Raw genomic sequence first — 13,512 nt, forward strand, 5'->3', positions numbered from 1 at the left:
ATTCAGAAAAACTAGGAATAATCAATTAAAATTCTGCAAAAACGAAAGTTTGAACTCACAGTACTCTTTAAAGGTGCGCCACTGTTCGCATTTAACGAAAAATTATCGTTTCGAGACCCGTACCGTATTTTTGGGCGCAAAACTGATTTTTCGGTAATAATAATGTTGTTTTTCACTCGTGATTTGGAAGAAGCCACAGTTTTAAGCGTTTCCGTCTTATAAAAAAATCCTATAATTCCGGCAAATTGATATCCGGCAAATAGGCAACTTGCCGGAATTGAAAATTTCCGGCAAATTGACAAATTTATGGAATTGAAAATTTCCGGCAAACAGGCAACTTGCCGGAATTGAAAATTTCCGGCGAACAGGCAAATTTCTGGAATTGAAAATTTCCGGCAAATTGACAAATTTATGGAATTGAAAATTTCCGGCAAACAGGCAACTTGCCGGAATTGAAAATTTCCGGCGAACAGGCAAATTTCTGGAATTGAAAATTTCCGGCAAACTGGCAACTTGCCGGAATTGAAAATTTCCGGCAAATTGACAAATTTATGGAATTGAAAATTTCCGGCAAACAGGCAACTTGCCGGAATTTAAAATTTCCGGCAAACTGGCAACTTGCCGAATTGTTGAGATATTTCTATTCACCCTGGCGGTTTCCCGGCGCAATTGTATTTATTGTCAGGGTGGCCTTTGGGGCATAATTTGAATTGCCATCGTGTTCTGTCGTCTCTTCGATCTGCACACTCTCTCGTTGTCCCACTCTCTGTCACTCTCTCACTCTCTCACTGTGGGGGCCTATAACTCGGCGATGTACTAAATTTGAATGTAGTGTATGCCGCCGCGTTTTTCTGCAATTTATATCGAAAGCGGTCGATATTTTCTCGATCGTCCCGACTTACAAGCCTATTTTGCCCTTTTCAGCCTTGTAGGACTGTTTTGAACTGGATTTTTTCAATTGCATTTCAAAAAAATAGGAAAATCTGAAATTTTGCCGATTTTCTAGCATTTTTAGAATTTTTTGCTACGTTTTCAGTAAGTTTTTATGATTTTTACGTCAAAATTGGCAATTTAGCTGAAATTCATAAATTTCGGCATAAAAATCATAAAAAAACAACGGGAAATTTATCAAAAAATACGAAAAATTCCTGAAAATCGGCAAATTTCCGATTTTGCCGGCAAAATTTTTGATTCCAAGCGGTTTTAAATGGGTTCACTAAATTCTGAGAATGCTGCACAACACATTTGACGAGCAAAATATCTCGTAGCGAAAACTACAGTAATTCTTTAAATGACTACTGTGCGCGCTGGTGTCGATTTACGGGCTTGATTTTCGTAAATCGACACAAGCACTACAGTAGTAATTTAAAGGATTACTGTAGTTTTCTTTTTCGCTACGAGATATTTTGCGCGTCAAATATGTTGTGCAATATGCATTCACTAGAATTTTGTGTTCCCGTAATGGTACCTTTAATAAGTCGGGGGAGCATCCTTCCTGCAGCCTCTTCTCTCTTTTCTTTATATCTCTCGCTCTCTCACTCGTCTCCATTCTGCCCGTCCGTCTGCGTCTCCGTGGTCTCAGTACTATTTCCGACGCTTTAACCATTCTTCCGAGTGACCCCTCCCCACCTATGTCTTCGTCTCTCCCTCTGCTGCTGCTGCTGCTGGACGTTCCTCTTGTTTCTGCGTCTCTCCATGTCTCTCGTTGTCTGAATCTATCCTTTTTTCTAGTTGTCACGGCGATTTATCCGAAAGAGAAGGACCGTTTTCTGGATTTTTTTTGAAATTTAATTTAATTTTTAAAAAACTAATTAATTTCCAATTTTAAAAAATCTATTTTGTTCTTTTTCAAAAAAAATTTTAATAGCGCAAAAAATGCGGATAATTTTTAATTATTTTTTCACTTTTCAGATGATATCGATTTTGTGCACTCAAAAATTATTCGAATTTCTCTATTTTCCGCTTAAAGCTAAAAAATTTCAAAAAATTAATGCTTTTTTTACCGAATTTAGAGTTTTCGCACTGTCTCCTCATTTTTAGTATTTTGGTTATTATCCGGACGCGAAATATTGCGCTTTTTGCTCCAAAAATACGATACCGGGTCTCGACACGACAATTTTTTGTTAAATTCGAACAGGTGTGCGCCTTTAAAGAGTACTATAATTTCAAATTTTCGTTTCCCCGGAATTTCAATCGATTATTCCTAGTTTTTCTGAATTTGAACAAATCGGTGAGAAAGCCTTCGAAAAATCAATAAGAAAAATTCCGCAGAAACGAAAAGTTTGAAATTACAGTACTCTTTAAAGGCGCGCACTTTTTCGCACCACATTTAACAAAAAATTGTCGCTTCGAGACCATTTTTAAAGCAGAAATCGCGAAATTTTGTGCTTTTTGGGCGAAAATGGAGAAATTTAAATAATTTTGATAGCAAAATAAAAACATTTTTTTAATGTAATTTCTCGAATTTTCGACTTTTCGACTAATTCGACTTTTCCCCAAAAAATCCTCCAATTTTTGCAGAGCTTTAACGGGTCACGATGAGCTCATCATCGTTGTCGTCAACATCAACTCGAGTCACGTACGCCGTCGGCGATTTTGTCTATTTCGACGACACGTCGGCCACCGACGCTCCATATCAGATCCGCAAAATCGAGGAGCTTGTCAAGGTTAGATTAGTTGGCTGGAAAAAAAGCCCCAAAAGCCTGAAAAAGCCCAAAATTTCTCAATTTTCAGACAGAAAAGGGCGGCGTGGATGCGCGATGCGTCGTCTACCTCCGACGACGTGACATTCCACAACATTTGCTGAAAATTGCCGATCAAGCGCAGAGGCGATTCGATAATTGTGAGCTTTTCCCCAGCTTACTTTATTTGAAAATATTAAAATTCAATTCAATTTTTTTCAGATTACGAAGTGGATAAGAAGAAGCCCGAGAATTTTACCACAAAAGGATTTATCGTTGTCAATGGAGCTTCTGAAGCTGCTCCAGAAGCTGCTCCAGAAGCCACCGAAGCTTCTGCGGAGACGTCTGAAACAAAAGTGAAGGAAGATACTGATGACGTGGCAGAGAAAATGGAAGAGGACGAAGAATGCCCGGCCCCGGTTGGGCAGGGAAGAACCAGCTCGACTGAGGAGCCATCGGCGTCGGATGCTCCAGCAGCGACCGCAAAGGACAAAAAAGAAGAAAAAGAAGCCAAGGAAAACGCGAAAAACCTCAAGGAGACTGCCGAAGCAGAAGCCACGAAGCTCATTGACTGGGGTGATGGAGGCCTTCCGCTCGGAGTCGACAAGCTCACCCCGGATCAGAGGCTGAAGCTCCGACAGCATGAGATCTTTATGACGAGGCAATCGGAGATCCTTCCAGCAGCGGCGATTCGTGGAAAGTGTCGAGTCGTTCTTCTGGGAGATGGTGAAGAGGCTCAGAACTACCTGCCTCTGGATGATACCTTCTATCATTCCCTTGTCTATGACCCGAATGCGCAGACTTTGCTGGCTGATAAGGGTGCTATTAGGGTTGGCGAGAAGTATCAGGCGGTGGTGGATGAGTGGATGGAGCCCGCCGATCGGGAGGCGAAGGAGGCGAAGGTGCTGGCCGAGAAGGTTAAGAAGGAGGAAGAGGAGGCAAAGTTGAAGGCTGAAGCCGAGGAGGACACTGAGAATGATGGGTTGACGATCGCCGAGGATGAGGAGATGCCGGAGCTGAAGAATGAGGAAAAGGAAGAGACCAAGGTGGAAGAGGAAGCTACCACCACCGATTCCGAAGGTGAAGTAGGTGAAGTCCTCGTCTGGCACCCGCACCACGCTCTCACCGACCGTGACATTGATCAGTACATGATTGTGGCCCGATCAGTCGGCCTATTCGCCCGAGCCATCGATGGAGCTTCCGCGCCGAAGCTTCCGACTCTTCAGCTAGCCGCCGCCTTCGCCTCCCGTGACGTCACCATCTTCCACGCCCACGCGATCCTTCATCAGGCCAACTATGATGTCGGGCAGGCTGTCAAGTACCTGGTCCCAGTGGCCTCTCGAGACACGTACCCGTGCCAGGTCGATGATTCAAGCGGCCTGCAGACTAAGACCCTTGGCGGACCGATTTTGTGTCGGGATCAGCTGGAAGAGTGGTCGACGCCCGAGATGAATCTGTTCGAGGATGCGCTGGATAAGGTGGGCAAGGATTTCAATGAGATCCGCGCCGAGTACCTTCCGTGGAAGTCGATTCGGGACATTGTCGAGTACTATTACCTTATGAAGGCCTCCAATCGATACACAGATCGCAAGAAGAACAAGCCATCGGCGGGTGGTGGAAGCTCGACGACGACGGACGAGAAGTTCACCAACATCTACATTCCGCCGTTCAACAAGCCGATCGCCGCCTCGATTCTTCCGTACAACACTAGCCAGACGACGCTGATGAACAACGACAATCCGTGTGAGAATTGCGGGACGCTGGACGCTCTCAACTGGTATCAGTGGGGAGGTGTCGGCGATAAGAAGGTTCTGTGCTCGACGTGTTGGATTCAGTGGAAGAAGTTCGCCGGGCTCAATCAGAAGCACGAGCTCGAGCGGTTCGACAAGACGCGGCCGCCACCGGTGGAGCCGGTAGCGCCGACGCCAGCGGCCTCAAATGGAACTCCAGCTTCTCAGAAGGCGGCTGCCACGGCGGCGGTGAACACGTTGACTCCACAACAACAGCAGCAGCAGCGCGCTGCCGCCGCCAACATGCTCATGACGCTGAACAGTGGTGATAAGCAGAATTTGTTGAATGTGGCAAAGGAGGCGCTGGCACGTGGCCAAATCACCCAGGAGCAATTTCTACAGCTACAGAAGAATTTCGCTCAGAAAATCCAGGCACAAATTCAACAACAGATTCAGCAGCAGCAACAGCGGCAGGCGCAAACGACGCCGCAAGTGGTCGCAACGCCCAGGGTAAGGATTGGTTGAAAATTGCACGAAAAATCAAAAAAAAAAATTGAAAAACTCAATTTTGGCCAAATTCCCACCAAAATGAGCTACGACCAATAAATGATTCGCTCCGCCCATTTTTCAACCAATCAGCGTCGTCGAATACCGCACATTCCTATGATTGGTTGGAAAATGGGTGGAGCTAATCGCTGATTGGTCGCAGGTCTAATTTCGGAGGAAACTCGGCCAAAATGGTAAAAAGCTCAATTTAGGCTTAATTCTCTTCAAAATGAGAACTGCGACCAATCAGCGATTCGCTCCGCCCAATTTCAAACCAACCAGCGCCGCGCATTCCTCTGATTGGTTGAAAAATGGGCGGAGCTAATCGCTGATTGGTCGCAGGTCTTATTTTGGAGGAAACTCGGCCAAAATGGTAAAAAGCTCAATATAGGCCTAATTCTCTTCAAAATGAGAACTGCGACCAATCAGCGATTCGCTCCGCCCAATTTCAAACCAACCAGCGCCGCACATTCCTCTGATTGGTTGAAAAATGGGCGGAGCTAATCGCTGATTGGTCGTAACTCTCATTATATAGAAAACTGAGCCAAAATCTTTAAAAAACTGCATTTTTTTCGTTTTTAAACCCAAATTTTTTCCAGAAAAAGACGACTCCAGCCACAAAACCGGCCATCGTCTTTTACACGACAATCTGCCGACGAGCGGTTCGCCGGATTTTGCCGAAAAGCGCGTTCAACCTGAGAAAATTGTCCCGTCGGCCGAACCTCGCCATCGATGATGAGAAGATCCTCAGAGCTAGTGAGTTAAACCCCGGAAAATTGAAATTTTTAGCAAAAAAATCGATATTTGGCGTGTTCTGAGCCAATTTTGAGCCATTTTTGCATGGTTTTCACACTAAAATTGAATTTTTTAAAAGGAAAATTTTGAAAATTTCGGTTTTTTACGCCTATCTGCCTAAAAATTGCATTAAAACGAAAAAATTTGCAATTTTTTACCAAAATGTCGATTTTTTTCAGAAATATCGATTTTTACAACCGAAAAAAATCCAGAATATTACCCAGATGTTGCAATTTTCGCACCAAAATTACGGTAGCGGGTCTCGACGCGAAAATAAATTTTTTGTTGAATGCGAAAATCTGTGCGCCTTTAAAGGGTACTGTAATTTCCAATTTTTTTTTTCTGAATTTTATGCGATTTTTAATCAATATTCCTGTTTCTATCGAAAACACCACGAAAATCGATAAAAATTGTGAAAACTACAGTACTCTTTAAAGGCGCAGCACACTTTTTTTTGCATTTCACCAAATTTTTCGTCGTGTCGAGACCCGCCTACCATATAGCATATTTCCTACCATACCTACCTACCATATTTCCTACCATTGCCTACCATATTTTTTTTGCTAAAAAAATTCATTTTTAACATTAAAACCATGCTAAAATGTGGTCCAAATGACAAAATAATGAAATTTTTCGAATTTTTTGGCTCAAATCTGATTTATACAAATTTTCAGTGATTATGCTCGACAAGAAGCACCTTCTGCAGTCGGCGCAGGCAGCCGCAGGCGATAAGAGAAGCCTGATTGTCGAGTCGGAATTCCATAAGGGAATCACACATTTACAACACGTAAGTCTTTTTTTTGTGGCAGCAGGGCGCACATGCATACACACAAGAAATTTTGGATAATTTTACAATACTCGGAATACGAAAATTCATTAATTTTGAAAAAAAAATCGTTGTCTTTGGCGAATTTCCAATTTTGAATTACCGCACGGTTTTGTCTCGAAACTCCGCCCATTTTTCCGTGCCGCACTCTGGGTTTTTTAAAATTTTGGCGCATTTTTTTCAATTTTCAAGTTTATGTCTTCAAAAATCACCCAATTATAACGGGAAATCGTGTAGAAATATGTTTTCACGTCGAAATTGTCAAAACCCAAAGTGCGGCACGGAAAAATGGGCGGAGTTGCGAAAAAGGTGCGCGCGGTAATTCAAATTATTACGGGAACACTGAATTCTAAGAATTCTGTGTATTGAGCAACATATTTGACGCGCAAAATATCTTGTAGCGAAAACTACAGTAATTCTTTACATGACTACTGTAGCGCTAGTCGATTTACGGGCCCGGTTTTTTGATTTTTAAAACTGATTAAGGCCCGTAAATCGAAACACAAGTTCTATAGTAGTCATTTAAAGGATTACTGTAGTTTTTCGCCACGAGATATTTTGCGCGTCAAATATGTTGTGCAATACGCATTCTCAGCATTTTGTGTGTCCCGTTTTTTAAAATTTAATATTTTTCGTTATATTCTGATTGTGAGTATTTTTTTAAAAACAATATGACCATTCATTACGAGACCATAAAATTCAAAGAATGCGTATTACACATTATATTTGACGCGCAAAATATCTCATAGCGAAAACTACTGTAATTCTTAAAATGACTACTGTAGCGCTTGTGTCGATTTACGGGATTTCGATATGTTTTGTGTTAAAAATTTTTTTATCGATTAACAAATAATTTCCGTAAATCGACACAAGCGGTACAGTAGTAATTTAAAGGATTACTGTAGTTTTCGCTACGAGATACTTTGCGCGTCAAATATGTTGCGCAAGTTCAAATTCTCACCCGTCAAGTTTCAAAAATTTTCAGGCTCTGACTCAAGCTGCAACCGGCAAGCGAAGCGCCCCGCAGGCCGTGGCATCAGGCGAGCCGTCCGCCAAAATGGCAAAGGTATGAGCGAGCGAGTTTGTGAGGATGCTGTTTTTTTTTCGATTTTTGCAAAACATTTAATTTTTGATCTACACGAACTATTTTTAATTCCTGAATCGAATCTATCTGGCTGTCACTTTTTTTCTTTTTTTGATCCGAACGGGCTTCTGGCCTCCCTCGCTGGCGTGTTTTTCGCTCAGCCAGAAGCGCGTGAAATCACGTGGTGCCAGGCTGTCCTATTACGGTTTGATCTACAAAAAATGCGGGAATTTTTAGCCTAAAAAGAGATGACGTCAGCACGTTCTTAACCATGTGAAATCAGTTGAGAACTCTGCCGCATTTTTTGTAGATCAACGTAGATCAAGCCTAAATCAGACACCCTGAAACACACACCACGAGTGAAAAATGAACAATGTGTGCGATTTTCCGAATCCTAACCGCCCGGTATGCTTCGACTAACTAACTTCTAACTGCTTGTACTGGCTTCTTCTTCGTGATCTTCTTTCCTCCTGCTCGGTGTTGTGCTCGGTTTTCCTGTTCTTTCTCTGTCTTTCGGTCATGTCTCAGTGTCTCTCTACTTGGTTTTTCGTCGTTTTCCAGCAGCAGCAGCAGCAGCTACCAACAGCTTTCGCTGCAAGTGGATCCTCCTCGTGGACACCGATCGTCGCACCGTCGCTAGAAGACGTTGGAAATTCGCTTCTCGCAGTCAATCATGCTATGAAGTGTGGTGGCGATGGTGGTGGTTGTGTCTCAAACAACGACGCTCCGATTCTCCGGCAATATCTCACGAACCATCAGGGTCCCGCCACGCGAATCGACAGCGTTCGGGAGCTGATGAGAACGCGAACCGACTCGAGATGGTTTGTGGTGAAGGATGAGGATGTGAAGATGCGGGCCGGGCCCCGAATGAAGTAAGCAAGTGGAGCAAATATATATAGATATATAGATATTGTACATTTGGGTCACTTGGTTTTTTGGTGGTAGTTTCTATTTTCACTCTTTTCTTTTTTCGTTGCTCTCGTTCTCTGGTTATTTATTGGTTTACCATTTTATCACGTGGAGTCAGAAAGTCCCATTTCGCTTTGATCTACGAAACATGCGCGGAGAAGAGACGCAGACATCTCATCTGATTTAGCATGGTTAAGAGTGTGCTGACGTCACATTTTTCTGGGCGAAAAATTCCCGCATTTTTTGTAGATCAAACCGCGATGAGACTTTCTGACACCACGTGTTTTATTAGTATAGAACAAAAAAACGTGGCAAACTGATTTTGACCCGCTTTTCTCACACATTTCTTCCCACTACTTCTTCCTTCCTCTCTCTTGTGCATGGGCTTCACCGCGATTTAGCTTAGTAAACGGCACCTTTTTCGGTAGTTTTTTTCAGTTAATCATTAAAAAATGAAGTCAGACGATCTACAGTAACCTTGAGAACCTATCAAACTTACTACAGTAGGTTATGTAATTACAGTAACCTTGAGGAGCTGTCGTACTTAATACAGTAGTTTTAAAAAAGTAACGTTACAGTAGTTAAAGTATGAGAACCTATCAAACTTACTACAGTTGTTAAAGGATCTATGGTAACCTTGCAATACTTTAATTATCTGCAGTAACCTTACAGTAGTCAAATTGCTACAGTAACCTTGAGAAACTATCGCACTTGCTACAGTAGTTAGAGGATCTACAGTAACCTTACAGTAGTTAAAGTATCTACAGTAACCATAAATACCTATCGTACTTACTACAGTAGTTAGAGTATCTACAGTAACCCTACAGTAGTTAAAGTATCTACAGTAACTTTGAAAGCTTATCAAACTATCTACAGTAACCTTTCAATAGTTGAAGTATCTACAGTAACCTTACAGTAGTTAAAGTATCTACAGTAACCTTAGAGTAGTTAAAGTATCTACAGTATCCACGAGGACCTATCGTAATTCCTACAGTAGTTAAATTAGCTACAGTAACCTTGAGAATTTATGAAACTTACTACAGTAGTCAGAGGATCTACAGTGGCCTTACAGTAGTTAAAGTATCTACCGTAACCTTGAGGGACTATCGTACTCACTGCAGTAGTTAATGGAGCTACAGTAACCTTACAGTAGTTCAATTATCAAAATCAAATTCCACAATTTTGAAATATTATTTCCTGGATTAGGATGGAATTTTTCTCGTTTACAATGCAAACAGCCAAGTAAAAAATTTTTTAAAAAGAAATTCTGATTTCAGATAAAGTAAAAAAAACACATTTTTTTGCAGAACTAAACGACGGAACCTACTCACTCGTCACGAAAGCCGCCGAATCGCCCGTCATCCTTGCGAATTCCATCAATTTCTTGAACCATTCTGTCCCATAATATACCCATTCTTTACGGGGCCCCTACAGCAGTCCCGCACCACTGAATCATGATCTTCTTCACTAATGTATTCTTTCTTTTATTTCTTCGTTTTTCAAAAAAAAAAAAAAAGTCTCCCGAATATTTTTATTGATTTATTGTTTAAAAATCTCTGTTCTCCCATATTTTTATCTTCTTTTTATTTATTTTTTTTCTTTCCTTCGACAAAAATCGAACATAATCTCTTATCCCTCCATCTGAATATTTTTTACTCATTCGTTTTGAAATTGTATTGTTTCGTTTTTATCGGCAAAAATTTGAATAAAAACACATTTCGGTCTCAATAAATCAAATTCACAGCTTTTTTATTAATTTCAAATTTAAGTGACGGAAGAAAAATGGAAAAGGAAAATTGGAAAATTAATAAAAAAGAATTTTCTTAAAAAAACATTTGTTTCACCAAGTGGTTTGTGTGTGTGTATGTGTGTGTGTGTGTGTGTGCTTGGAGGAAGAAAATTGTTGGAAATTTCTCTGGGGTCTCTCGGTTCTCGTGCTCTCTCGTCTTTTGTGTGTGTGTGTGTGTGTGCGTGGGCGTGTTTGGGGAATAAATTGAAAGAAACAATATTGATTTTTGTCGATTTTGTTGTGGACGGGCGGGATTATTTAAACGATTAAACGAAAAAAAAAGTTTGACAACTCGTTGAACCGGCGGATTTATCGATTTTTTCAATAAAAAATCAATAAACTTGCGCGGCGCCACGTGTCATCTCGCTCCTTTTCTCAGTGCACTTCTTGGTCGAGCAAGTCGGTTGGAACGGTGGTCGGCGACTTTTTCTCCGATGGCTGAACTTTTGCAATCTCTTCCATCACTGGTACTGGGCCACTGAAAGCAGAAATTTGGGGGTTTCGATGTGTGAGATTATTTATTTTTTCTGGGATTCAGGAAAAATTAGGAGCAAGAGTCGAATTTTTCTTGCAAGGTGGCCGAGAAAAATCGAAAATTCGGCCATTCTTAAGTTCAGTTGATTTTTTTCCGAAATACAACTATTTAATTCATAAAAAAATGGATTTCAAATTTTTTTGGTTAAAAAAAATTTTATTTAAAAAAACTTTAAAAGCTTTAAAAATATAGTTTTTCATCCAGAATATCGATGTTAGGATGTCCCAGTACGGGTTGGTCTACAAAAAAATGCGGGAGTTCTTCGCCCAAAAAAAAGTGACGTCATCACGTTCTTAACCATGCGAAATCAGTTGAGAACTCTGCGTCTCTTCTCTCGCATTTTATGTAGATCAACGTAGATCAATCCAAAATTAGACACTCTGACACCAAGGGAAAAAGTAAAACTACAGTACTTTTTAAAGGCTCACGCCTTTTTCGCATTTAACAAAAATTAGTCGTTTCGTGACCGGGTACCGTATTGTTGGCGCAAAAATCGCGAAATCGTGGAGCGCCGGTAACATCGATTTTTAAGACATTTTTCAGAGAAATCGGCTTTTGCCGGTTGTAGCAATGCACCACATTTTACGCGCAAGTTTGACAACGCCACGTGGTGTCAGAGTGTCCCAGTTCGCATTGATCTACAAGAATTGCCGGAAATTAGACGCGTCTAGACGCAGATTTCTAAATTCATTTCATCCAGAAAATTTCCACAAATTTGTAGATCAAACCGCTATAAGGCTAAAAATTTTAAAACATTACCTGCTCATTCCGGCGACATTCGACGAATGAGGGAACACCCGAACGGGCGGCTCGTTGGGAGAATTATCCGGCGAGGCGAACGCTGCGAATCTGGTGGTACCGACCATTGCGGCGGCAGTTGGAATTGCCAATGAGAATGCCAACAGAAGACTTCCCAGAGTGAACATTCCAAATCCAACAGTCTTCCACAAACGCATCGGATCTTGAAGGATGATTTCCAGCTTGTCACGTGGCACATAGAGACCACCGTTCTCGTCCTGGAAATTATATAAGTTTTAGGATAAATTTCAGCGCTGCTTTTTCAGAAGTTCCCAGAACCTTCCAGAATTTTCCAGAGCTTTCCAGAGTTTATTGGAACTTTTAAGAACTTCCCAAGTTGTTCTATATATTTTTTGAATCTTCCTAAAGTTACTCAAAAAATTCCCATTTACCGTCAAAACAATTTTCTCAAAAATATCGTATTTTCCGCGAACACATCAAAAAATTGGGGTTCCCGCCAAAACCTTTTTCTCCGTAAATTTGAATTTCCCGCGAAAATTTTTTATCAAACTGCGAATTTTCCGCTAATGTTTTTTCTCAAAAAAAAAGGACTCCCCGCTTATTTTCACTGAAAATTTCAATCTCCCGCCTAAAATTCTTTTTTTTGCCAAATTTCACACAAACCTGGTAGAGAACAAAACGCTCGATGGACTGTTCGATGTTTCTCTCCTCTCTCCATGTATACCCAATACAGATGGTAACGGCTCCAGCGATCAGGAACAACAGCCCGATGATTGTGCAGATTCGGCAGACCAAGAGGCCTCTCCGTTGAGCCGGTGGCGGTGGTAGCAAGTACCACGCTGCTCCGCTCATCGGACCACCCATCGCGCCGCCACCCTCCACATCATCACCGGTTGGTGTCACATAGAATTGGTGAAGGTAGTTCTTGATTCCAAAGTTTCGAGGTGCGCTTACCTAAAACAATTTTTTTTATTGATTTTTCGCAAATTGTTGAAATTTTTTTGAGCTTGGAACTTTTTTGAAATTCGATTACACTAAAATTAGTCTCTGAAAACTTCTTTTTTTTTGAATTTTGCAAAAAATAATAAAGGCTAGTTATATTTAAATTTCCGCGCAAATTAATGATCTATATTTAACCTTTTTTTCAAGCTTAATTTTTCAAATTTGGAGACATTTTTCTGTAAAAAAGCCTGCTCATCAGAAATGAAAAAGATTCTATGGACCTCTAAAATTGGAATAAAATTGAGAATTGAACTTCTTTATAAGTTCCAAAATAAAAAAAACATAAAAAATTTAGAAAAGTTCTATAATTTTTACATTTTAGTTTTTTTTTTTTTAATTATGTTTTTTGAGACTGTTTGTAGGGAAAAACCCGACAAACACTCTACCTTTAAGTTCCCAAAAAGTGAAAAAAGGTGTTTGAATTTTTTCCGAATCAGAATTTTCAGCTAATTATAAAGCATAGGGCTTCCACGCCGGCGCCAAAACGCCTGCCGGCCTCGCCTTGCGGCGACCTCCGCCTGCCTCACGCCGTGCCTCCTGTATAATCGAACCCGAAAAGTGTCGGCCGCGGCGAAAGAATCACTTTTCGCACTACGTGGTGTGAACACCAACTTTTTGGATTCTCGCCATAGTGCTGAAAAGAGGCGAGAGGCAGGCGTCAGGCCCTGAAACCGCGCATGCCTCTCATGGAAACCCTAGTAAAGTATTAAAAAACATGCAGAGTTAAAAAATGCAACCAAAAACTACCTCATCGACCAGCGCAGAAGGTTTGGCTGTCCCTGGAGACAGCTTCTCCTTTTTGTTGCTACCCAGACGAAATCCGGTCATGTCATGCGGATCTGAAAATGAAACTTTT

The 13,512-nt window shown here is 41.2% G+C and overlaps 2 protein-coding genes and 1 non-coding gene across 6 annotated transcripts; 2 read left to right on the forward strand and 1 right to left on the reverse strand.

The window, feature by feature from the left end:
- Positions 1–2,513: 2,513 nt before the first annotated feature.
- lin-40 lies at positions 2,514–10,319 on the forward strand (the record flags this gene model as incomplete). 4 transcript variants are annotated; one of them, NM_071630.7, is made up of 8 exons in its annotated part: positions 2,521–2,666; positions 2,734–2,842; positions 2,904–4,921; positions 5,557–5,713; positions 6,427–6,539; positions 7,564–7,644; positions 8,224–8,534; positions 9,879–10,319. In NM_071630.7, 8 exons carry the CDS (start codon positions 2,538–2,540, stop codon positions 10,027–10,029), a joined length of 3,069 nt encoding a protein of 1,022 aa, NP_504031.1. The 4 variants fall into 4 exon arrangements, with proteins under 4 accessions (NP_001360139.1, NP_504031.1, NP_504032.1 ...); NM_001373016.2 differs by having other exon boundaries at positions 2,514–2,666; positions 7,564–8,534; NM_071631.8 differs by lacking the exon at positions 8,224–8,534 and having other exon boundaries at positions 9,879–10,297.
- T27C4.7 lies at positions 6,799–6,902 on the forward strand. The gene has a single exon (NR_102016.1). It is a non-coding gene; the product is annotated as a small nucleolar RNA T27C4.7 (small nucleolar RNA).
- nrsn-1 (uncharacterized protein) lies at positions 10,305–13,495 on the reverse strand. Its single transcript, NM_071632.10, has 4 exons — positions 13,404–13,495; positions 12,318–12,608; positions 11,655–11,911; positions 10,305–10,838 (listed from the first exon to the last, which is right to left on the reverse strand). Exons 1-4 carry the CDS (start codon positions 13,482–13,484, stop codon positions 10,736–10,738), a joined length of 732 nt encoding a protein of 243 aa, NP_504033.2. The 5' UTR covers positions 13,485–13,495; the 3' UTR covers positions 10,305–10,735.
- Between the last annotated feature and the right edge of the window lie 17 nt (positions 13,496–13,512).

The sequence above is a fragment of the Caenorhabditis elegans genome, chromosome V (genome assembly GCF_000002985.6).
Source record: "Caenorhabditis elegans chromosome V".
NCBI lineage: Eukaryota > Metazoa > Nematoda > Chromadorea > Rhabditida > Rhabditidae > Caenorhabditis > Caenorhabditis elegans.

What these genes read in the sequence shown, in the direction of transcription:
- nrsn-1 (NM_071632.10), bottom strand. Translation starts at nt 13,484, where the DNA reads ATGACCGGATTTCGTCTGGGTAGCAACAAAAAGGAGAAGCTGTCTCCA. An exon ending in CTTCTGCGCTGGTCGATGAG is followed by an intron (nt 12,609 to 13,403) that starts GTAGTTTTTGGT and finishes AAATTGTTTTAG; the next exon opens with GTAAGCGCACCTCGAAACTT. An exon ending in AATGTCGCCGGAATGAGCAG is followed by an intron (nt 10,839 to 11,654) that starts GTAATGTTTTAA and finishes TTCTGCTTTCAG; the next exon opens with TGGCCCAGTACCAGTGATGG.